Source organism: Scyliorhinus canicula, chromosome 15 (assembly GCF_902713615.1).
Source record: "Scyliorhinus canicula chromosome 15, sScyCan1.1, whole genome shotgun sequence".
NCBI classification, from domain to species: domain Eukaryota; kingdom Metazoa; phylum Chordata; class Chondrichthyes; order Carcharhiniformes; family Scyliorhinidae; genus Scyliorhinus; species Scyliorhinus canicula.
The window spans coordinates 18,594,799-18,620,111 of NC_052160.1; the positions used below are offsets into that span (position 1 = coordinate 18,594,799).

The 25,313-nt window shown below is 46.3% G+C and overlaps 1 protein-coding gene across 1 annotated transcript in view; it reads right to left on the reverse strand.

Annotated features, from left to right (window-relative positions):
- The window catches only part of slc5a10 (solute carrier family 5 member 10), a 153,772-nt gene that overhangs the window by 5,419 nt on the left and 123,040 nt on the right, over window positions 1–25,313 (reverse strand). The window contains exons 10-13 of the mRNA XM_038820095.1: window positions 18,811–18,961; window positions 17,030–17,198; window positions 13,660–13,875; window positions 8,142–8,247 (exon numbers count right to left, since the gene is read on the reverse strand). Coding sequence (XP_038676023.1) covers window positions 8,142–8,247; window positions 13,660–13,875; window positions 17,030–17,198; window positions 18,811–18,961 — 642 coding nt within the window. The remainder of the gene's footprint in view (window positions 1–8,141; window positions 8,248–13,659; window positions 13,876–17,029; window positions 17,199–18,810; window positions 18,962–25,313) is intronic.

Genomic DNA, 25,313 nt, shown 5'->3' on the forward strand with positions numbered 1-25,313 from the left:
CTCTCATGGGTCGAGTGAAGACTGGAAGATTATGGCCAGCAATTTCCATTCTCACTTCCTTCAACATCTTTGGATGCATCTCATCCGGTCCCCGTGCCTTGTCAGTACTGACGATTTATTCAGCAGTTCCTCCTCATCAATTTTGAACCCTTCTATAGACAGTGTTTCTTTGCCCGTCAAAGGGAGAGAAACCTATGGTTCTCTGGGACTGTGGCAACATTTACATTTTACATGCACAGTAACCCTGATTTAGACATCATTGCTTTCTCCCTTACTCCAGCTTCACATATTAACTTACTGATCTTTATACTAGTGCTTTCTGTCCCTCGCGGTATTTTATGCAGTCTGGTATGCCACTCTAATATTTCCTCTTGGTTCCCACACCCCTGCCGAGTTAGTTTAAAACCCTCCTGACAACATAAGCAAAATGCCCGCAAGGTACTCTGCCCCAGCTTTTTTCAAGTGTAACCCATCCGGCTTGTACATATCCCCTCTCTCCCAGAGTCAGTGCCAGGAACCTAAAACCCTCCCTCCTGCACCATCTTTCCAGCCAGGCACACATCAGCCTTATCCTCCTATTTCTGTACTCACATTCACATGGCACTGGGAGCAATTCGCAGATCACTGCATTTAAAGTCCTGCTTGCTCATTTTCTGCCTAGCTCCCTCAACTCTGATTGCAGGACCCCGTCCTCCTTCCTACCTCAGTCATTGGTACCAATGTGGACCACAACCTCCCCCAGATGATTGTCCTGCAGCAGCTCTATCGCACCCTTGACCCTGGCATCAGGGAGGCAACATATCATGTTGGAGTCAAGTCTATGGCTACAGAAATGCCTGTCTGTTCCTATAACTAATGATTCCCTTATGACTATCTCTCCTCCCCTCTTCTTCCTCCCTTCCAGTATAACCGTGATGCCACAAACATGGCTCTCCCTGCACTCCTCTGAGGAACCAGCTCCCTCACCCGCTTCTAAATCGGAAACCCTTTTTCTGAGCGTGACCCCATGTGATTCCTGTTTTACATGCCTCATTGTCTTCGACCCTCTGGTGGTCACCCATTCCCTCTCTGCCATGAGCCCTTAAGCTGCAGCGTAAGACAGAAGATAAATATGATGACTAAACTGCAATGGGCACTCGCTCTCTTGCCCTATGTTTACTTCCTCTTTAGTTTGTTTGCCTACGAACCTCTTAGAGATGTCTCTTTATATTGAGTCAAAAGCTGGAGGTCAGGTGGTGGATATCCCACTTAGTGGGGAACACCCACTGCATCCCGTTATATTCTGCTTGTGCTTCTGGGTTACACTCTGAAAAATGATGCAGTGAAAATGCTGTCTGGCTGCCTGGAGCCAGTAACCCGCTTACCTACTGACAAGCAAACCCTTAGAGGGAACAATAGGTGCACAAAACAGGCAAGCATGTTTCACATGGGGATTTTAATAGTTGGACTGAACAGTGAGTGGAAACACGATTGTAGATGACAGGAACTGTGTGAAGAGTCTTGGAGGACATCCTGTGTATGAATGATGAACTAATAATGTATTTCAACACAGAAAGGTTTATTAATGCTAATGCAGGCAGTGCAACAGCCACCACCTACCTTGCTGGTCCTGGTGAGGCCATTGAACCGCTTGTGGCACTGTGTTACCAGATGAGGGCTTGATAGAGGTGCTATTTACTGCGTTCTTCTACTTTACCTGAGCAATACTATTCAACGGGAACCTCAGGCATGACTAGCTGAATGGTGCAGCAGGCGTGAGGAGCTGAATGGCCTCTTCCTGTTCTTTGTAGGATTCTTAGGGCAACATGGAGCAATAGGTAGAAGGGCGCTGATGGGCTTTCCATTGTAGTATTGTCAGGATGCTCGGTCAATGATAGTGGAATCAGCCTGGTTTGTGTGTTCGTGCACCAGCAATGATGACCTGCACCCGTGCAGTTGGACTCCACTTGCTTGGTTGCCAAAGCAACAGATGCTCCCTCCTGTGTTTTACCAGATGTAGCATTCCTCCAATGGAGACTGAATCTTTGGATCTTGGTGCCCTGAAGGGCCACTCTCAGCCACATATCCCCGTGGATTTGGAGCCTTGGAGTGAAGTTTGAATCCTTAAGCTTCGCAAGACATGGTTAAATGCTCACGAAAAGCATTTATTTCATCTACAGTGGTGAGTTTCAGAAATATTTGTTGCATTACTGTTTCCACCGTGTCATTTGCCCTTTCTTTGAACTGTGCATTGAACGATTTATACAATGAGCAATATTGTGAATGTTTGTTTGAGTTAACCGCTGAAGAAAGAGGACCAAAAGGGAGGCTAAATCCTCAGAGCCTCAGCAGCTCATAATTACCAGTTCAACAAGAATGACAGTAACATGGGGACATAGATATCGAGGGTGTGTCATTTTGGTGTAAATAAGGCAACGTACATTTTGGCAACCTAGCAACTGAAGTCCAACTGCATGGGTGCAGGTCATTATTGGTTGCGCTCGAACACACAAACAAGGCTGATTCCACCATCATTGACAAGGCACCCTGACAATACTACAATGGAAAGCTCATCAGCGGCCTTCTATCTATTGCTCCATGTTGCCCAAAGATCCCTAGTAAGGACCAGAGGAGTCCACCCATCTCCTTGAGCCTGATCCACTCTTCAAGTAGATCTGATTTCGATCTCAACTCCATCTACCTTTTATACCATATATTCAATGCCATTACCTAACAAAAGGGGCTCTCCAACAGCATCTCCTGGGCAGTAGATGCCCGCCTTGTCCGTGATGCCCACATCCCATGAACCACTGAATGAAAAACAAGCAATTTCGGTGGTCATGATTCCAATTAGTTTCCAGATTCCCGTTTCAATCACCATTTGTGTGAATGAGTGCTTCCTGATTTCACTCCTGTCTGGACTATCACATCAAGAGTAGATTTTCATCCCTGGGGTATCTCCTGTAGTTTGAGAAATTGGCTGTGAGTCTCCATTATCTTGTGGTTTCCACAACTGCTTCAATAGATACAGTCAAAGTGACTTCCGGTTGAGCGATGTACGGGTGGCGCACATGGGGTAGGATTCTCCCCTACCCGGCGGGCTGCCCCGGAAAGTCCGCCCCCCGGGGGGGGGGGGGGGGGGGGTGGTCTCCGCTGTGGCCTGGTCTGCGATCAGGGCCTACCAATCGGCGGGCTGGCCTCTCGGGCTGGGAGCCTCTCTTGTTCCGTGCTGGCCCCTGTAGCGCTACGCCATGTTGAGTCAGGGCCGGCGCGGAGAAGGGAGCCACTGCGCATGCGTGCATTGGTGCCTGGCCCACTGCGCATGCGCAGTCCCGCGGCACCCATCTGACGCCGGGGATCGGCAACTGGAGCGGTGTGGGTCGCTCCAGCGCCGTGCTGGTCCCCTGTCGGGGTCAGAATCGCTGCTCCTGAGGCCATGTTGCTGCCGTAGAGAAACGCGACGGCGTTTATGACGCCGTCAACACTCAGGATCAGAGAATCCCACCTACGATTTTTGTAAATTTATATTCACCAGTATGGATGGTTTACTAAATCAAACAAATCTGATTCCATCACCCCGATCAATAATATGAGAAACCCTCAATGTGATTCTCCGGGAGAACATAATTTTTTACAGTGCGTATTTTACCAAACGTAGAAAATTAAAACAACAGAAACAAAACCTGGGAACACAGTGTCCTGACAAGCAGGCGGCTTCAACCTCAAGTCAACTCCTTCAAGGCACATTCCAATTATGGGACCACGGAACAAAATAATAAAACAACATTCAAAAAATGGGAACAAAGGAAATAAAGAGGCAGGACACTTGCACACCATTTTCAAACCTGTAATTTTGTTCACTTGAACTGTCCATCCTTTCTTCAACTACTTCCAAATGGAAGGGATTTTGTCATTGCCTCAAACCAGCGGTGGTTTTATTTCAAGGTTGCGCAATCTCATGCTATCCTCTGGTCCCTCCCTTCTCCAAAAGAGGCAAGAGATGATTGGGAAGCGGAGCTGCGGCTTGACCTTGCGGATGACTGGTGGGAAGAGGCCCTTTTAAGGGTCAACTCCGCACCCTCCTGTGCTCGGTTAAGCTTAATTAAATTTAAAGATCTGCACAGAATTCACTTTACCAAGGCCAGAATTAGTAAGTTTTTCTCCAACAACAGATGCAGGTTCTCCCTCGCCCCTGCAGACCATACGCTCTGGTTGTGTCCGAAGTTGGCCAGTTTTTGGTCATCCTTCTTTGTCATTCATCCAAAGTTCAAGATATTGACCTACAGACTTGTCCTTTGATCGCCATATTTGGAGTCTCATCTGCTCTGGTCACCAAGATTAAGCAGATTGCGTTTGCTTCATTAATACCCCACAGGCAGATTCTATTAACATATAGGTCCCCCAAACCACCCACTTCATCCTGGTTGGAGGACTTAGTGTCTTTTCTATATTTGGAGAAGATTAAGTATGCCATTAGAGTATCCACTGAGAATTTTATTTTGTAGGTGACAGCCATTTGTCTCTTTCTTTATACAGTTAATTACTGTTTACTGTTTTTTTCATGCTTAGTTTTTGTTGGTCTGTTTCTTTACTGGGGGAGTAATGTATTCTACTTTGTTTACCTGCTCCTTGTCTCTTTTGGAAAATCAATAAAAATAATTTACTAAAAAAATAGAATTCACCTAAATGGGAACAAAGTCTCATTGCGAGCGTGTTTAGCCGCGTGTTTCCCGGCGCTTGGAACACTGAGAAACACATGGCTATACATTGCCACTCGTATTAACTAAGGGGCTTCAGTGGGGAACGTGTGGTCAAAGCCGCACGTAGCCCTGTTTTCTACACCGGGTAGCTCCGCCCGCCGGAACTCCTCAGTGTAGTGAGAGATCTGGCCGCCATTTCTCTGCCAGATCGCCAAACCCCCCAAACTCCAACGCACTATGGGAGCGTTAGATCTCGTGGGGTGTTGTGAACCGCGTAGATCCCAGGATTGGGGGGGGGGGGGGGGTTTCCCGCCTTTATTGGCCACGTTGCTCCACAGCGAGCTACGTTTCAGGCGCAATGTGGCCGTTGGAACCTGCCCGAAAACACTAAACAAATGTCTAACAGGCCCCAGTGACCAGTATTTAATTTAACAGTAACATGAGCAACGCAAAGAGTTAAAACCATTTCCCAGTGGAGAGCCCGGTCTGCATTGGGTTTACCAACTATTTATTTCCCCTACTAACATCATTACAGGCGACACCTCTAGCAGCACAGGGATTTGTCACCAAAAACCACATAGCAATATACATATTACAACATATCCCAGGCTACAGTTAAAATCCAAACTATTGAATCAGTAGAAGATTGCACCATGTTATTGAACCTTTCCATTGTATCAGTTGTTCTTCCTGAGTTTTATAACTTTCACTAATGTTGTATAGTACCAAGGAATCATAGAATGGATACAGCACAGAAGGAGGCCTTCCGGCCCATCACACTTGTGCAGACTCACTGCAAAAGGAACTCTGCTCGTCCCACTACCCTATTTCCTCTGTAGCCCCATAATTACTTTCTCTTCGGGTAATTACTCAATACCCTTTTGGAAGCCAGATTGAATCGTCCTCCAATAGACCCTCAAGATAACAATGATATCAATTTATTTGTCACCTTTAATGGAGTCAAATATCCTAGGCTGCTTCACAGGCTCGTTCTCAAACTGAATTTGAGACGGAGCCACAAAAGGAGATGTTAGGACAGATGGGAAATAACATGATCAAAGAGATAGGGGTTTTAAGGAGTGCCTGAAAGGCAAGGGAGGTCTGAAATAAATGTAACTGTGATAGGTAGAAGTATAAATGTTACAACCCCCTCTTATACTCCTCAATTTACATCCCCTGTCTCCTTAAGGCAACAATGGTTTCTATGGGGGCACAGGTTTCACAGATAGTGGTAGTTTTCATATTTGTTGTGTCTAGCTGTGACATGTGAGTCATCCTTCCCTGAGGACATTGAATTTGAAACATTTTTCTTTAATCATGGGATGTGTGCACTGCAGGCAAGGCCGGCATTTATTGCCCATTCCTAATTGCCCTTGAGAAGGCGGAGCTGAGCGGCCATCTTGAACCGCTGCAATCCATCTGGCGTAGGTACACCCACACTGCTGTTAGGGAGGGAGTTTCAGGATTTGGTCCCAGAGACAGCGAAGGAATATCATTGCAACTGACACCTGAGCAGTAACCTGGAATAGTGACAACACAGAAAGAAGGAATTCAGCATGTTGTGTCTGTGCTTGCAATTCATTTTGTCACACTGCTCTGCCTCTTTCCCAGGATCTTGCACATTCTTCCTTTTCAGATAATGATCCAATTCCCTTGTGAAAGTCCCGGCTGATGAAGCCGATCTGTCACCCTGTCGGGCACTGCATTGCAGATCCCTATCTGTGTGAACATGTTTTCATGCAGCCATTGTTCCTTTTGCCAGCTACCTTTGATTGGTGCCCTCTGTTTCTCAATCCTTCCATAAATGGGAACAATTTCTCCCTATCACGTCTGCCCAGGCCCCTCGTGGTTTGGAACACTTCTACCAAATATCCGCTCAACCTTTTCTTCTCAAGAGGAACAGTCGCAATTTCTCTAATCAATCTACATCACAGAAGTTCCTCATCCATGGCACCATTCCCATAAATCTTTTCCGCACTGTCTCTATACGCCTTTACATCCTTCCTAAAATGTGGCGTACAGAACAGGAACACAATACTCCAGTTGTGGCTGAGCCAGTGTTTGATATAAGTTTAACATAACTTCCTTCACTTTGTTCTCTGTGCCCCGATTGATAAAGCTCTGGATGCTGTTTGCTTTATCTCTTAACCTGTCCCTCCACCATCAATAATGTATGCACATGTACACCCAGGTCCCTCAATTCCTGCACCCCATTGAGAATTGTATCCTTAATTTTGTATTGTCTGTGTTCTTCCGATCAAAACAAATCACCTCACTTTTCTCTGCATTAAATTCCATCCGCTATTTGTCCACCCATTCCACCGGCCTACGTCCTGTTGACGTTCCACACTATCCTCCTCACAACTTACCATGCTTTTGAGTTTTGTATCACCTGCAAATTTGGAAGTTGTGCCCTGTACAAGGACTAAGCCAGTGATGGGCATCCTAGGCTGGTGAGTGGACCACGTGAGTGGCTCTCTGTCATCCCAATGGACCTCGAGATTAAAATCGGGCTTGTTCACTGACCAGGACCTCATGAATAAGATTCAATACTTTCAATACTTGTCAAATATTTCATAACGAGTTATAGGAAATGCTTAACCATTTATATAGTCATAGAAATATCAACTTCAAATGGTAAAAACAAAATAAATACTTACAATCTGATTGGATGCAGAGCTCTCAGAGCCAATCAGCACGCACCTCACTTCACTTTGCCCTTGATTTATGTGCGTATCACTTCAGTCACATGGGTAGGAGAAAACTGTGCACTTGGAAAAGAGTGGAATCTGGTAACCCTGCGTTTGGGCAACGGTCAACAAAGTGTCGACTTTAGGGTCAGCCCGGTGGCAGTTAGCACTGCTGCCTCACAGCTCTAGGGTCCCGGTTTCAATTCCGGCCTCGGGTGGCTGCCTGTGTGGAATTTGCACTTTCTCCCCGTGTCTGCATGGGTTTCCTCCGGGTGCTCCGGTTTTCTGCCACAGCCCAAAACTTGCAGGTTAGGTGGATTGGCCATGCTAAAATTGCACCTTCGTGTCCAAAAAGGTTAGATGGGGTTATTGGGTTACGGGGGTAGGGTGGAGGCGTGGGCTTAAGTAGGTTGCTCTTTCCAAGGACCGGTGCAGATTCGATGGGCCAAATGGCCTCCATCTGCACTGTAAATTCTAAGTGTCTTGTGGACTGCAGTCAGAATCCTGAATGGTCACATATGGACCCCAGGCCCACCACTTGGTATAAAGTAATTAATGTATATCAATAACAGCAGGAGTTCTAACACCAATTGCTGGGGAGTTCATGCACAAACCTTCCTTCAACCTCAGAGTTGAAACGAGCGAAGCAGCAACCCATCAAGCAATTGAGTGGGTAGTTGGGGAGAGGGCGTTGCTTACCTTTCCATATCTCGCAGAATGAATGCTGTTCCCCTCAGTCCAGTAAAACACTGAAAGACTGAAATGAACCTACCCTCAGTTTTGTTGTCCCAAGAATGCCTCTCAGGCAATGTCTTCTGCAGGGGTATGTCAGGCTGCCTTCTCTCTCGTGAAAGTGTCCACCAAGTAATGTTTTTCATCTGAGGAGCAAGCGTGAATGTTTAGTGATGGTGGCTTCCTTCAGATCTGAAACGATCCGGCTGAGTTACTGAAAACAATAAAACACTTCCCACCCACAATAACTAGGGAAACTTAATTGGAACGTTTTGGTCCAACAATATTGATTCCGAGCCTGGCACTTTTAATTGCCGGCTGGAGCAAGTGTATGAAGCACAGTGTGAAGCTTCTTTCTGTAAAACATACCGAGTAAACAAAGGGTTAATATTTATAATGTTTTTCTTGCTATTATGCACGTTTTATATACACAACACTCTTTCACGCTTTAGCGTGGGTGGATCGCAATCTTAGTTTGGACAGGTGTGCTCATTTTAAGGATGGGCTCTGGTTTAAATCAAATCTAAACATTAAATCATGCAGCAAAACCACATCAAAACTCAACTCCGAAGTGAACATTATCAGGGACAACAGTTGAAAGGAATCTAACTTGCACTGAGAATATTATGAAACATGCTTGATGGGGCTAATCATGGGGCAGGAAGACCTTACCCAGTGCTGATCCTGAAGTAATTACTTCGTGTCCAGCCCTTCTAGAAGTGACCCAATCTCTATTACTTCTCTCAAAGGCCTGAATCCACCATTTTAAATTAATAGCCACAACAGGCCGGAGTGAGAGAAGGGTTGCCAACTCGGGTTGGCCAGATTCCTGGAGTTTTCATCACATGATCTTCCTGTTCCCGACCACTCGTTCAATCAACCTTTCTTCCTCATCTCCAATATTTTTCATAAACAAAAGTGTTCAATAACAGCGCCCTGGAGGCGGCACAGTGGCACTGAGGGTAGCACTGCTGCCTCACAGCACCAGGGACTGGGGTTCAATTCCGGCCTCGGATGACTGTCTGTGTGGAGTCTGTATGTTCTCCCTGTGTCCGCGTTGCTTTCCTCCGGGTGCTCCGCTTTCCTCCCACAGTCCAAAGATATGCAGGTTAGGTGGATTGGCCGTGCTAAATTGCCCCTTGGTGTCTAAAGATATGTAGGTTAGCTGGGGTCACATGGAGAGCAGGCCTAAGTAGGGTGCTCTTTTGGATGGTGGGTGCAGACATGATGCCTATAGGGATGCTATGATTCAATTCTTCAATGGCTGGAGACTCCAGGGCAATTCTGGAGGGTTGGCAACCCAACTGACATGCTCTAAGCTCAAAGATATTTATACATGTTTGTATCAGCATTCACACATTCAACATTGTATGGTTTTAATCACAGTAGCAAAGCACAGCATAAAACGATAGGCTCTTGAATCGTGTCTGGTACATCATAAGGAATGTACTCATAGAAGTGGGCGGGATTTTCCGGGTCCCCTCCGCTGCGACATCTTTTCCAGCGACGGAGTTAATTTGCCATTGTCCGCCAGCTGGAAATTCTGGTCCCGCCAAAGTCTTGGGTGGGGGCGGGAGGGTCACCTTTGGTGGTACTGGAAAATCCCGCCAGTGGGAGGGGCAAGAGAATCCCACTCTTTGGGTGTACCAGGTAGACTAGGCAGACTGCTCTTTCAAAATATGTATCGACATACCAAATTCTGATTTTGCAGTAATTTCAATAGCCATACAATATCAGGTTTGGAATATAGGAAGGGTGGCACGGTGGTGCAGTGGCTAGCACTACTGCCACACAGCGCCGAGGACCTGGGTTCGATATCGGCCCCGGGTCACTGTCCATGTGGAGTTTGCACATTCTCCCCGTGTCTGCGTGGGTCTCACCCCCACAACCCAAAGATGTGCAGGTTAGGTGAATTGGCCACACTAAATTACCCCTCAATTGGAAAAAAAAATGAATTGGGGACTTTAAACTTATTTTTTTTTTAAATGTTACAAATAAGGTTTGGAATATAAGAGACTTCTGCATTAACTGTCCAGAAGAAGAGATCAACAATCTGTCAGTTCAATACTTATGAATGTATTGGGAAATGACAAGGCTCCAATGTTACAGAGAATTACTGGGCACTCATGTGAGAAATGTCTAGAATGTGGTGAACAAGCTAAGACATTACAGACAACACACAAATGACAGAAGCTCACCATAACACAAAAGTGTAACATGTGGTAGCAGTATATACAGAGAGGGTGCGATTTAACGAAAAACTTCTAAATGTCATTTTGATCGTGATCGGCGGGTTAGAACATAGAACAGAGAACATTACAGCTCAGTACAGGCCCTTCGGCCCACGATGTTGCACCATCCTGTGATACCCTTCTAAAGTCCCTCTACGCTATTCCCTTATCATCCATATGCCTATCCAATGACCATTTGAACGCGTTTAGTGTTGGCGAGTCCACTACTGTTGCAGGCAGGGCATTCCACGCCCTTACTACTCTCTGAGTAAAGAACCTACCTCTGACATCTGTCCTATATCTATCTCCCCTCAATTTAAAGCTATGTCCCCTCGTGCTGGACATCACCATCCGAGGAAAAAGGCTCTCAATGTCCACCCTATCTAATCCTCTGATCATCTTGTATGCCTCAATTAAGTCCCCTCTTAACCTTCTTCTCTCTAACGAAAATAGCCTCAAGTCCTTCAGCCTTTCCTCATATGATCTTCCCTCCATACCAGGCAACATTCTTGTAAATCTCCTCTGTACCCTTTCCAATGCTTCCACATCCTTCCTATAATGTGGCGACCAGAACTGAACACAATACTCCAAATGCGGACGCACCAGAGTTTTGTACAACTGCAACATGACCTCATGGCTCCGAAACTCAATTCCTCTACCAATAAAAGCTAACACACCGTACGCCTTCTTAACAACCCTCTCAACCTGGGTGGCAACTTTCAGGGATCTATGGACATGGACACCGAGATCTCTCTGCTCGTCCACACTACCAAGAATCTTACCATTAGCCCAGTACTCTGCCTTCCTGTTATTCCTTCCAAAATGAATCACCTCATACTTTTCTGCATTAAACTCCATTTTCCACCTGTCAGCCCAGCTCTGCAGCTTATCTATGTCCCTCTGTAACTTGTAACATCCTTCTGCACTGTCCACAACTCCACCGACTTTAGTGTCATCTGCAAATTTACTCACCCATCCTTCTACGCCCTCCTCCAGGTCATTTATAAAAATGACAAACAGCAACGGCCCCAAAACAGATCCTTGTGGCACACCACTAGTAACTGGACACCAGTCAGAGCATTTCCCATCAACCACCACTCTTTGTTTTCTATCAGCTAGCCAATTTCTGATCCAAACTGCTAAATCACACTGAATCCCATGCCTCTGTATTTTCTGCAATAGCCTACCATGGGGAACCTTATCAAACGCTTTACTGAAATCCATATACACCACATCAACTGCTTTACCCTCATCCACCTGTTTGGTCACCTTCCCGAAGAACTCAATGAGGTTTGTGAGGCACAACCTACCCTTCACAAAACCATGTTGACTATCTCTAATCAAATTATTCCTTTCCAGATGATTATACATCCTATCTCTTATAAACCTTTCCAAGACTTTTTCCACAATAGAAGTAAGGCTCACTCGTCTATAGTTACCGGGGTTATCTCTACTCCCCTTCTTGTACAAGGGAACAACATTTGCTATCCTCCAGTCCTCTGGCACTATTCCTGTAAACAAAGATGACTTAAAGATCAAAGCCAAAGGCTCAGCAATCTCCTCCCTAGCTTCCCAGAGAATCCTAGGATAAATCCCATCTGGCCCAGATGACTTATCTATTTTCACACTTTACAGAATCGCTAACACCACCTCCTTATGAACCTCAAGCCCTTCTATTCCAGTAGCCTGTATCTCAGTATTCTCCTCGACAACTTTGTCTTTTTCCTGTGTGAATACTGACAAAAAATACTCATTTAGCACCTCTCCTATCTCCTCGGACTCTACGCACAACTTCCCACTACTGTCCTTGACTGGCCCTACTCTTACCTTAGTCATTCTTTTATTCCTGACATACCTATAGAAAGCTTTAGGGTTATCCTTGATCCTACCTGCCAAAGACTTCTCATGTCCTCGCTTGGCTCTTCTTAGCTCTCACTTTAGAGCCTTCCTAGTTAACTTGTAACTCTCAAGCGACCCAACTGAACCATCACGTCTCATCTTCACATAAGCCTCCTTCTTCCTCTTGACAAGTGTTACAACTGCTTTAGTAACCCATGGTTCCCTAACTCGACCACTTCCTCCCTGCCTAAGAGGTACATACTTATCAAGGACACGCAGTAGCTGTTCCTTGAACATGCTCCACATTTCCATTGTGCCCATCCCCTGCAGTTTTCTTCTCCAGGCGATGCATCCTAAGTCTTGCCTCATCGCATCATAATTGCCTTTCCCCCAGCAATAACTCTTGCCCTGCGGTTTATACCTATCCCTTTCCATTGCTAAAGTAAACGTAATCGAATTGTGGTCACTATCACCAAAATGCTCACCTACCTCCAAATCTAACACCTGTCCTGGTTCATCACCCAGTACAAATCCAATACGGCCTCGCCTCTTGTTGGCCGATCTACATACTGCATCAGGAAACCCTCCTGCACACATTGGACAAAAACGGATCCATCTAAAGTACTCGAACTATAGTGTTTCCAGTCAATATTTGGAAAGTTAAAGTCCCCCATAACAACTACCCTGTTATTTTCGCTCCTATCCAGAATCATCTTTGCAATCCTTTCCTCCACATCTCTGGAACTTTTCGGAGGCCTAGAGAAAAGCCCTAACAGGGTGACCTCTCCTTTCCTGTTTCTTAACTCAGCCCATACTACCTCAGTATTAGAGTCCTCATCAAATGTCCTCTCAGCCACCGTAATACTGTCCTTGACTAACAATGCCACCCCTCCCCCTCTCTTACCACCTTCCCTGAGCTTAAATGTTTCGTGATGGCGCGTTGACGAGTTAAACAGTCCACGTTTAACGGCACTCAGTACCGGTAATGTGCCTCCCATTACTGACTGTCTGGCTGTTGATTCGCAGCACAGTAGCACTGTGGTTAGCACAGTTGCACAGTTGCTTCACAGCGCCAGGGTCCCAGGTTCGACTCCCGGCTTGGGTCACTGTCTGTGTGGAGTCTGCACGTTCTCCCCGTGTCAGCGTGGATTTCCTCTGGGTGCTCTGGTTTCCACTCACAGGTCCTGAAAGACGTGATGTATTGGACATTCCGAATTCTCCCTCTGTGTACCCGAACAGGCGCCCGAGTGTGGAGACTAAGGATTTTCACAGGAACTTCACTGCAGTGTTAATGTAAGCCAACACTAATAAAGATTATTATTATTATTGTTACTTGGGTTAGTTTAACAGAAGACCCTGTGAAAATCTGCCCCCAGGTGTCCTTAGCAAAAGGAGGCAGAGGATGAAAAAAAGCTCCAGCCTCCCCTCGCCCAAAAGAAGGGAGTTTCGCTGAGGTAAACCATTTGAAAAGTGGAAGGTGTACCGTACCTGACTTTCATCCGGAGGCTTTGTCAGCAGGCTGATTGCCACGACGATGAGAGCTGTGAGGGCGCACAGTATGACTGCAAAGTGGAGGTAGTGAACTTTCTTCAGTATTGAAGGCCTTGGATCGTACACCCCACATCGCGGTGAGGGGTGTACAAATTCCATGATCATCCTCGCCAGGCCCACCACTAGTCCGACCATGAGACCCCAAAATGCACCCTGGAAGAAAAGCAGACTCATGGGTTCTCATTGACACTCATAAATCAAAAGCTGATCACACATAATTGGGGTTAATGGTGGACAATGCGCTGGTTTCCATCCTGTTGTCACATTGAGAGAGCAAAGCCATAAAGTGAGCTGTCTGTATGGCTCAGAGGTAGGAAAAGGAATTGTGGGCTGGATTTTCATGGAGTAAGGGGGACTGTGAAAATATTTAAAAATAGTGGCTGGTACGGGTTGTGAGGTCGCAGCCTGCACTCCCAGCCTGGCTGGCTCCATTGCGGGGATGGGCAACTCTTAGCCTTCTGCAACTTTTATGACGTCAGGCCACCTTTGCAATGAGTCGTGGTTCACGACCCCTCAGAGGTGGTGTGAACCACAGGTTGGATGTGCGAACCTTTTCAAAGGTAAATTCAAAAGGTCTTATTCACATCCCCCATGCCAACTTATATCTCTCTGCCCACCCGCAATGGTCACTCATTCCCCCATGCCAGCCTATGCCCTTCTCCCACCCCAATAGATCCCTCATACCCTGAATATCAACCTATGGTACTTAAGTTCCCATTTACCGAAATACACTCTGTATCGAACCAATTAGCCCTATAGTAACAATGTCAAGTGTGGAAAAAGTTTTCAAAAATAGTCATTCATTCCTAACTTTCTTCCAATGAACTCCTTTATTACAGCCCTATAAAACTGTCAATCAACCAATTCCTTAAAGTATCAATAGCAGAAACTGCAAGTATTCAAAATGAAATGAAATGAAATGAAAATCACTTATTGTCACGAGTAGGCTTCAATGAAGTTACTGTGAAAAGCCCCTAGTCGCCACATTCCGGCGCCTGTCCGGGAAGGCTGGTACGTGAATCGAACCGTGCTGCTGGCCTGCTTGGTGTGCTTTCAAAGCCAGAGATTTAGCCCAGTGAGCTAAACCAGCCCCAGATAAACCAGCCCAGCATTTGACACTTACCTTGTGTAAATAAACATTAAGCAATTGAGAAATAGATCTCAGAGCGAGAAGGTTGTTAATCAAGTAATGATTTCCCCTGGGTGCAGCTATTTCAACAGGCTAATGGATGCCTGGGCTCTCAGCCAATTCTGATTGTACACTCATTATGGGTGGAGGGTCATAGGTTGGCAAGGAGGATATGAGGGGTCATTGGGAATGGATGGAGCAGTACATGGTGGCATAAACTGGCTTGGAGATGGTATGGGGACTGTGTTGGGGGCTTGAAGGGGCTATGAGGAGTGAAGGCTAGAGGGCCTGTTTAATTGTTTTTATTTTAAACAGCCTGTCTATGCACCAGGCAACCCCTGTGACTGCCCTCACTCTGTTTCCAGGGGTGGTGGACCCAACCCAGTTCGAACACACCTTTGCAGAAAAAAATCTCACCTTTGTGGAAATTTACTTCCTCCCTCGCCCCACTGTTATGATAAAAATCCAGCACCAAATCTCCCTCCAGAATTTTTTAACATGGAATACAAATGTTCCACGCAGTACTAAGGGAGAAATGAGATTATGACCAGATTATTTGTTGGGTTTTTTTGTGATGTTGATTAAATGATAAATATTGGCCATGACATCAGTGAAAACACCTTGAATATCTTCTGAATAATGCCATGGGATCTTTTATATCCACCCAAAAGGGTAGATAGGGTCTTCATTAAACATCCCATGATGGCACCATTAACCAGTGTTAGCCTGGATTATATGCTCAAATCTCTGGTGTGGAACATGAAGCCAATTCTGACTCCGAGCTGCCACAGGCAAGATGGGCTGAATGGCTCCCTCCCGTGCTGGACGACTCTGAATGTAGAGAGGATGACCAATAATGGGGAAGGAAATAAAGATTTTCTGCGCAAGATTTTCACTTCCAGAACAAGATCACAAAACACAATAAGCTGCATCTAAACAGTTTGCTTTAGATTTTCTTTGAAATTTTTCATTTCTATGGTGCCTTTAACGCAGTAAAATGTCACAAGGTGCTTTACTGGAGCAGAATTTGACACATCTGGAGACTGACGAACAAACATACTGTGGAAACCTGAAATAGGAGTCCTGACCAAAGGTCATTGACCTGAAGCTTTCACTCTCTCTCCACAGATATTGCGACCCTAGTCAATGGGCGAGATTCTCCTGTTCCCCAGCCACGTGTTTGTCAGCGGCGCGCTGCTTGCTGGGGGCGGGATTCTTTCTTCCCGCCGCTTGTCAATGGGATTTCCCGTTGTAACCACCCCACGCCGCCGTGAAACCCATTGGCTCTGCTAGCGGGAGAAGTGAATCGCAATGACCGGACAATTCCGGCTAGTATATCTATAATTTTTCTGTTTTTGTATCAGGAGATATGGGGGGGGGGATGGGAGGGGATTTTACTCTCCCATTCTCAGGGAGGCGAATGGCGGAAGAGACGGAAAATCCTACAGGAGCCCCAGAAGGGCTTTTACCCCAACGGGATTCCCTGTTGGATTCTCCATTCACATGGGTGTGAGGGCACGCAGACGTCAATCATGACAAGTCCCGCACAACGAGCACCTGGCGCGCAGAACCTGCCGAAGGTGCACAGGTGTGTACAGGCCCCGAAGGCGAGAGGCCCAGGCCCGGGTAATATCCTGGCACTGTGCCTAGCTTTGCCCCCTGGCACTGCCGGGGCAGTACCTGGGCAATGTCGAGGGACATTCTGGAGTGCGTGTTTCGTGGGGCGGGGATATTCCATGGTCAAGACAGGGTTTTGTGTTGGCGGGGGTGGGGGGGTCTGTGATGAGGGAGAGCGGGAGGGGTTTGCTTCTATTTTAAATCAGGCTGCCCCGATCTTTTGGAAACCTAAGTTGATGTTGGGGCGAGCTCAATCAGAGTCTGCCCTGCCAGCATAACGTTGTGGGACCCATCCCTCAACTTTCTTTTGCCTAAGTGGCTAAAAACACGGCACAGGAAGCCGTCCTTGGGGTCAGCGGCTTCCACCTTGTTTTTCACGGCCACTGCGCCACTCTGCAGGAAAATGGGAAAATGCCAAACTCTATGTCAGGTGACCAAAAGCTTGGTCAAAGAGATGGGTTTTAAAGAGGATCTTGAAGGAGAAGAGGAAGGTCGATCGGCAGTGGCGTAGGGAGGAGCTTAAGGTGCATGCAGCTGAAGACAAGCGCTCAAATTACTCACCGGTTCATTGGTTCTTTTCCAAAAAACTGCGAGAACAAACACTGCAGTCACAGGAGGAGCTAAATAGCTGGTCACCGACTGAATGTAGTTGAACAGTTGCCCGCTGTTAGCACTCTGCAATATTGGGATCCATACCAAACTCACTGCAACCAGTATCACCGTCACAATCCTAAACAGAGCAAACACGGCATGTGTAAGAGAATATCCAAAATAGTTCAGGGACAACTTTCTACAATCATCACTTTTTTTTTTAAGGTGGAGAAGAGTGTCAATGCAGATTGGGCCCAAAAGAATGTTACACTGGCACAGTTGTACAGCGTTAAGATTGTGACCCATGCAGTGTGGCGCTGATTAGCCAGGTCAAGGGCTCACTCTCTGCTGCAATGGCTCATCTCAGAGGTAAGGAGCGAGCACCAAGAGCAACTGAGAGATTCACAGCAGAAACGAATTATCAGAGAACATCTTTATTTTGTCAAAGGAATAACAAGAGTCCAACTGAGTGAGACTCTGATGGAATGCCTTTGCGCTGGGATAGTAAGAGGGAGATGGCCTAAGTGGAAGTCCAGTACAGTGAATCTACAAGACCAGGGTGTGGTGAATGTGATTCACACTGTATATAGTTGCCAATATCACTCCATGTATATATGTTCGTTATCTACCCGTTGTCAGATCAATGATGTATATAGTTGCCAATATAACTCCGTGTATATATGTTCACTATCCACCATTGTAAGTGCAGTTGCACTATCCGACCACCAGGGGGAGTCGCTCTGGGAGTACGCGAGAGTTTGTACTGGGCTCCTCCCTTGGCTCCGCCCAGGACTCCTCCCCCTGGGACCGATGTATAAAGATCAGTGCCTTAGAGCCAGCCTGCAGTTCATCTGAAGTTCAACGACGAATAGGCTGGCTCTGTTGTAAGTGTATTAAAGCCTCTGTTCAGATCCAACTACACGTGTTCGCTGAATTGATGGTTCCATCACAGGGAAATGAGGAAATTAATGTTACAGTGGTCTTCACGAATAGTCAAAAATGACAGGTTGGAAAAGACCATGAAACCTGCTCCACATTCAGGATATCTAAGGCATCAGGAAAATCCTTCTCCTCCTAATATTTGTTAGAGCTGAAGGTTGCCCAGGTCCTGATGGACTTCATCCTTGGACCTTAATAGAAGTGGTTCCTGAGATAGCCATGCATTGGTTTTAATTTAGATTGGAAGATAGCAAATGTAGCTTAATTATTCAAAAAGGGAGGGAGACAAAATATGTGAATCTCGGCCAGTTAGCTTAACATCTGTAGGGGAAAATGTTAGAAGCAATTATTAAAGAAGTTATTGCAGGGCACTTGGATAAGTTCATGGCAATCAAGTAGAGTCTGCATGGTTTGTAAAAGGAAAATTATGTGTAGAAAACGTATTGGAGCGCTTTGAGGCAGTAACATATACTGCGGATAAAGGGGAACTGGTGCCGGCAGTCTGGTGAAGGGATATTTGAATTTTTAAAATTGTTTCCCACCTCCTTGAGACAGGAAGCCTATCCCATCCCATTCCCGTTGCTAGGGGAGCTATTCCGCCCTGGCTTCCGACGTCCATTTGACTGCCCCCTCCCACCCTCTGCTGGGAACCCGCCTCATGTGGGCTGGTAATGTTTCCCTCAATAAAGCAAAGTTATGTTAACATCAACCCGGTTAGTATTCGATTTGCATTACGAGTTGAGAAAAGTGCTATTCCCGGCCAGGATTTATTGTGCACCAACACCACCTGAGTCTTAGACAGTGGATCGTACCTTCCAACCAGCAGTAATTCCCGTTCACTGGCATCCTTTCTGATCTTTCTCCAGATGTCCATGGTAAACAGTGTACTGCTGCTGTTGAATATTGACGTCAGAGATGACATGAGAGCAGCCATGATCACAGCAATCATAAGCCCACGCAAACCTGGAATCAATTCGAAGAGCAGAAACAGTGAAGAGCAATTTACTGAGTAGCGCGGGTTTGTTATTCCAAAATGGCAGGCTTGGATTAAGGCAGAGCGAGTACAGAAACAACAGCCGTTTTCATTTATATAGATCCTTCAATGTAGTAAAATGTTCCAATGCGTTTCACAGGGGGGATTATCCAATAAGGTTCGACACCGAACCATGTGAAAGCTCATTAGGACAGGTTAGGAAAAGCTCGGTCAAAGAGGTTGATGGGCCAAATGGCCACCTTCTGCACTGTAGGGATTCAATGAAAGTCGTAAGGAATGTCTTAAAGAAGGAGAGAGGTGGGGTGGTGGAGAGATTTAGGGAGGGAATTCTAGTGCTTTTTAATCTTTATTATTGTCACAAGTAGGCTTACATCAACACTGCAATGAAGTTACTGTGAAAATCCCCTAGTCGCCACACTCCGGCGCCTGTTTGGGTACACTGAGGGAGAATTCAGAATGTCCAATTCACCTAGCGAGCACGTCTTTCGGGACTTGCGGGAGGAAATCGGAGCGCCCGCCGGAAACCCACGCAGACACGGGGAGAACATGCAGACTCCGCACAGACAGTGACCCAAGCTGAGAATCGAACCCGGGGCCCTGGCCCTGTGAAGCAACAATGCTAACCACTGTGCTACCGTTCCGCCCAGGGCGAGGGCAACAGAAGGCATGTTAATCAATGGTGGAGCGATGGCAATGAAGGATTCGCAAGAGACCAATAACAGAGGAATACAATGTTCTCAGAGGGTAGAAGGAGATTAGAGAGATTGGGAGGAGTAATGCCAGGGAGGAATTTAAAGCAAGGGTAATTTAAAAAAGAAACTAGACCAGAAACTAATGTAGGTCAGTGAACACTTGGATGAGAACCATGTTAGTTCCAGTCAAGGTACGAGCAAAAAAGCTAATTTCATAAGCGGATGGAACATAGGAAGCTGATCGGGGGTGTGTTAAAATAGTCAAGTCGAGAGGTAACAGAGGCATAAATAGATGTGCAAACAAATCATTTTTTTAAAGCATAGTTTTGCCCATGCAGAAAGGGTTAACATTCTCCCACGGGAAGAGAATTTAAACAATGTAAGTATCCAACAGTTTAAATGACTTAAATATTTCTACCGTCACGGGTTCTATGGTGAATTCAGAAAAGATCTGGTTACAAGCTTATATTGGACGTTTGCTTCGGTCAGCCCAGACAAACATCAAACTGTTTTTGGCAGAAGCCATGAGCAATTTCCAAATGCTAATCGTAGAATGATACAGCACAGAAAGGGAGCAATTCAGCCTCTGGTACCAGCGCTGGCCCATCGAAGGATATCAATCCCTCCTCTTTCCCCATAGCCCCCCAAATTTTTACTTGTACAAACCGGGATCATCAACGGAGCTCATTACCAGGCACTTCAAAGCACATGATTGTTCTCCCCGAGCAGTGAAAAGGGCTCATAGCTCAGCCATTTTGTTTAACCATATTGTCCCTCCTGTGGCTGTGGGAACGTTGTCTCTGGGAGATGGAGGGGTTAGCTTCTCTGTGTTTACAGCATTTCAGCTCCAACTTTGGGGAAACCCATTTAGTCATCTTCTCAGTCCGGCAGATCCCCTTGCCATATATGCCTGGTCGGCCTCCACCTGGTGACTTTGTTTCCCAACTAGGCCATTTTCAAAAATTCATTCCTGGGATGCCAAGCGTCACTGGGAAGGCCAGTATTCATTGCCCATCCCTAAATGCCCAAAAGAAGGTGGCTGCGACCAAGCTTCTTGAATCCAACTGAGTGGGTTACTAGGCTTATTCAGAGGGCAGTTGAGAGTCAACCACATTGGTGTGGGCCTAGAATCGCAGATAGGCCTCACCAGGTAAGGACAACATACATCCTTTCCTGAAAGACCTCAGCGAACCAAAGGAGTTTTTAACACAATCCCATTTATTCCATGGTCACCGTTCCCGAAACCGGCTTTTTATTCCAGATTTATATAATTTATTGAATTTAAATCCGCACGTGCTGTGGTGGGATTTGAACTCGCGTCTCTGGATTTTTGATCCAGGCTTCGGGATTACTAGTCAAGTACCATAACCATTGTGTTTCTCCACCCCTTTCTGATACATCCTGTGACTTCATCCTTCAGATGAATGTTACGCGAACAACTATGTATTGTAAGTATTCGGAATGGGGAAATTAATCAACTTATTTTCCTCTTCAGATAGAGCAGGACATTCTTACTAAACAAGACAAACTAGTAATAATAATGGACCCAGTCAGACTACTCCAGGTGTAGCTGTCTCTTTGTCTCGAATATGATTGTTCCGGCCAGAATGTTTGGCTGGTAAACAATGCTCATAACTTGTTTTGACTTCACCTGCAGGAGATCAGGCAATAAGCGAATCGACCTATCAAATTGTCTTCACTTCATACATGATGCAACTGAGGACAGCCCAGATAAACACTCTGAGTGCTGCCTGATGCAATGATCTCTACCCCACCTTCCTGTAGTAATCCAGGAGACACGAAGATAAAAGTTAAATCAAATTAATTTTAACTCCAAAGTAAAGCCACACCCATGGCGTACAACTAGTGTCCCAGCCCAGGACTAACAGGAATTCCCAATCCGGCTCGATGACAAGTCCCAGCGGGACAGCCCTCATCCGGTCACCATGGTAACACATACTGCAACGGGCCCTACAGGGAGATCAATGAGTGAACCCTCATGATTCTCATGAGGCTTAACACACTTCCCACCCTGCCCCGTCTCCTACCACCCAATACATGCTGGATTCCCAATGGACTAGTAAGTGGCAACACTACATCCTGGGTGTGGCTTTTGAGGGGACAAGACACGACGATGACATCACCCTTCAGCTTCAGAATCAACACCAGCTATCTTTCACTTGCCTCTTTATTTTTCAGAAACTCACACAGCAACAAAGGAGTCAATTGGACTTTTTCAAAGAGCTGGCAATCAACATTACTCCTTCCTGGCTGTTTTCCCCCAAATTTCTCTGCAATTTTCCCTTTTTTAAATATAGAGAGCCAGTTTCTTTTCGAATGTTATTGGTGAATCTGCTTCCCCAATCTTTTCAAATGGTGCATTCCAGATCGTAACAACCGGCTGAGTAAAGAAACTCTCCTTCTCATAGGCCAGGCTGTTTAGACAATTCTTTAAAATCGGTGTCCTGTGGTTCTTGCCAGTGGGACTAACTCTATCTACTCTATCAGAGGGAGGCCATGGTGGAGTGGTAACGTCAATAGTAATGCAGAGGCCCGGGATCTTGGGTCATGGACCCATTCCTGTTGGCACTGCAAGTTCTTCCTTACTAACATCTGGGGATTTGTGTCAAAATTGGGAGAGCTGAACCACGACGGGTGAAACAACAGCAACTATGGGCGGGATTGAACTAAATTGAACTCGTTTAGCTGTGTGTTTCCCACTCACTCAATGCTATAAAACAGCACCCAGATTAGATAGGGAGCCTCAGCGGAGAACGAGCGGAAAAGGCCCCTTTTTGTGCATGAAGAGCTTCGCTCGCCAGAACTCCTCAGTGTGGCGAGAGATCGGGACACCATTTTTAAATGGTGGCCCTATCTCTGGAGCCCCCGAAGCAATCCCCAACACTCTGCCCCCCCCCCCCCCCCCCCCCCCCCCCCCCCAAGGCTCAATGCACTATGGCAAGTCTCACGAGATCGCGTTAGCTCCCGCGAGGTGTTGCAAGCCGGTTAGATCTCGGGAGTAGGATCTCCTGGCTTCTATCGGCCACTCTGCGTCATGACGAGTTCCTTTTCAGGAGCAGTGTGGTTGTACGACCACCCCCACAGTCATTGTAATGGAATTGTACCTTACAATGTCCCAGGCACCATCATCACAAAGAGTCATCCAGACTCAAAACATTAGCTCTGTTCTCTCTCCACAGAGGCTATCAGATTTGCTGAGCATTTTCTGTTTTTGTACCATCATCACCATCCCTTGGTCTGCCTGGCTGTCCTTCCAGCAGTGCAGACACACCAGAGGTGGTGACACGGTGATATTGTCCTGGGAGTCTTCAACATAACTTCAGACTCCATGAAGTCACATGGGATCAAACATGGGCAAGGAAATGTCTTGCTGCCTACCACCTGTTGCCTACACTCAGCTGATGAAGCAGCACTCCTCCATGTTGAACACGACTTGGAGGAGACACTGAGGATGGCAAGGCTGTAGAATGTACTCTGGGTGAGTGGGGAATTTCAATGTCCATCACCCAGAGTAGATTGGTAATACCACTACAGACCGAGCTGGCCAGGTCCTAAAGGACATAGTACTAGACTGGGACTGTGTCAGGTGGTGAGGGAACCAACAAGAGGGAACAACATACTTGACCTCATCCTCACCAACCTGCCTGCCGCAGATGGCTCTGTCTATAGCATAATTGATAGGAGTGACCAATGCGCAGTCCTTGTGGAGACAAAGTCGCGTGTTCACATTGAGGATACCTTCCATCGTGGCACTAACACCATGCTAAATGGTATCGATTAAGAACAGACCTATTAGCTCAAGACTGGACATCCATGAGGTGCTGTGGGCCAACTGCAGCAGCAGAATGTACTCAACCACAATCTGTAACCTCATGATCCACATATCCCCCACTCTACCGTTACCACAAAGCCAGGGGATCAACCGTGGTGGAATGAAGAGTGCAGGAGGGCATACACCAAGCATACCTAAAACTGAGGTGTCAACCTGGTGAACCTACAACACAGCACTTCTTGCGTCCTAAACAGAATAAGCAGCAAGAGACAGACACAGCTAAGTGATCTCATAACCAATGGATCAAAACTAAGCCCTGCAGACCTGCCACACCCAGCCATGAATTGGGGGGACAATTAAATAACTCACTGGAGGAGTCCCTCAGGGTATCCTTTGCCCAACCATCTTCAGCTGCTTCATCAATGACCTACCTTCCATCATAAGGTCAGAAGTTTGGATGTTCTTGTCAAGAGGAAGAAGAAGGCTTATGTTAAGGTGAGACATGAAGGCTCAGTTAGGGCACTTGAGAGTTACAACTTAGCCAGGAAGGACCTAAAGGGAGAGTTAAGAAGAGCGAGGAGAGGACACGGAAAGTCGTTGGCGGATTGGATCAAGGAAAACCCTAAGGCTTTCTATAGGTATATCAGGAACAAAAGAATGACTAGAGTAAGATTAGGGTCAATCAAGGATAGTAGTGGAAAGTTGTGTGTGGAATCAGAGGAGATAGGGGAAGCGTTAAATGGATATTTTTCGTCAGTGTTTACACTGGAGAAAGACAATGTTGTCGAGGAGAATACTCACGTACAGTCGACTAGGCTAGATGGAATTGAGGTTCACAAGGAGGAGGTGTTAGCAATTTTGGAAAGTGTAAAAATAGATAAGTCCCCTGGGCCAGATGGGATTTATCCTAGGATTCTCTGGGAAGCCAGGGAGGAGATTGCAGAGCCTTTGTCCTTGATGTTTATGTTGTCTTTGGCGACAGGAATAGTGCCGGAAGACTGGAGGATAGCAAATGTTGTCCCCTTGTTCAAGAAGGGGAGTAGAGACAACCCTGGTAATTATAGACCTGTGAGCCTTACTTTGGTTGTGGGTAAAATGTTGGAAAAGGTTATAAGAGATAGGGTTTATAATCATCTTGAAAAGAACAAGTTGATTAGCGATACTCAACACGGTTTTGTGAAGGGTAGGTCATGCCTCACAAACCTTATTGAGTTTTTTGAGAAGGTGACCAAACAGGTGGATGAGGGTAAAGTGGTTGATGTGGTGTATATGGATTTCAGTAAGGCGTTTGATAAGGTTCCCCATGGTAGGCTATTGCAGAAAATACGGAAGTATGGGATTGAAGGTGATTTAGCGGTTTGGGTCAGTAATTGGCTAGCTGAAAGAAGACAGAGGGTGGTGGTTGATGGCAAATGTTCATCCTGGAATTCAGTTACTAGTCGTGTACCGCAAGGATCTGTTTTGGGGCCACTGCTGTTGTCATTTTTATAAATGACCTGGAAGAGGGTGTAGAAGGATGGGTTAGTAAATTTGCAGATGACACGAAGGTCGGTGGAGTTGTGGATAGTGCTGAAGGATGTTATAGGATACAGAGGGACATAGATAAGCTGCAGAGCTGGGCTGAGAGGTGGCAGATGGAGTTTAATGCGGAAAAGTGTGAGGTAGTTCACTTTGGAAGGAGTAACAGGAATGCAGAGTACTGGGCTAATGGCAAGATTCTTGGTAGTATAGATGAACAGAGAGATCTCGGCATCTAGGCACATAAATCCCTGAAAGTTGCCACCCAGGTTAATAGGGCTGTTAAGAAGGCATATGGTGTGCTAGCCTTTATAAGCA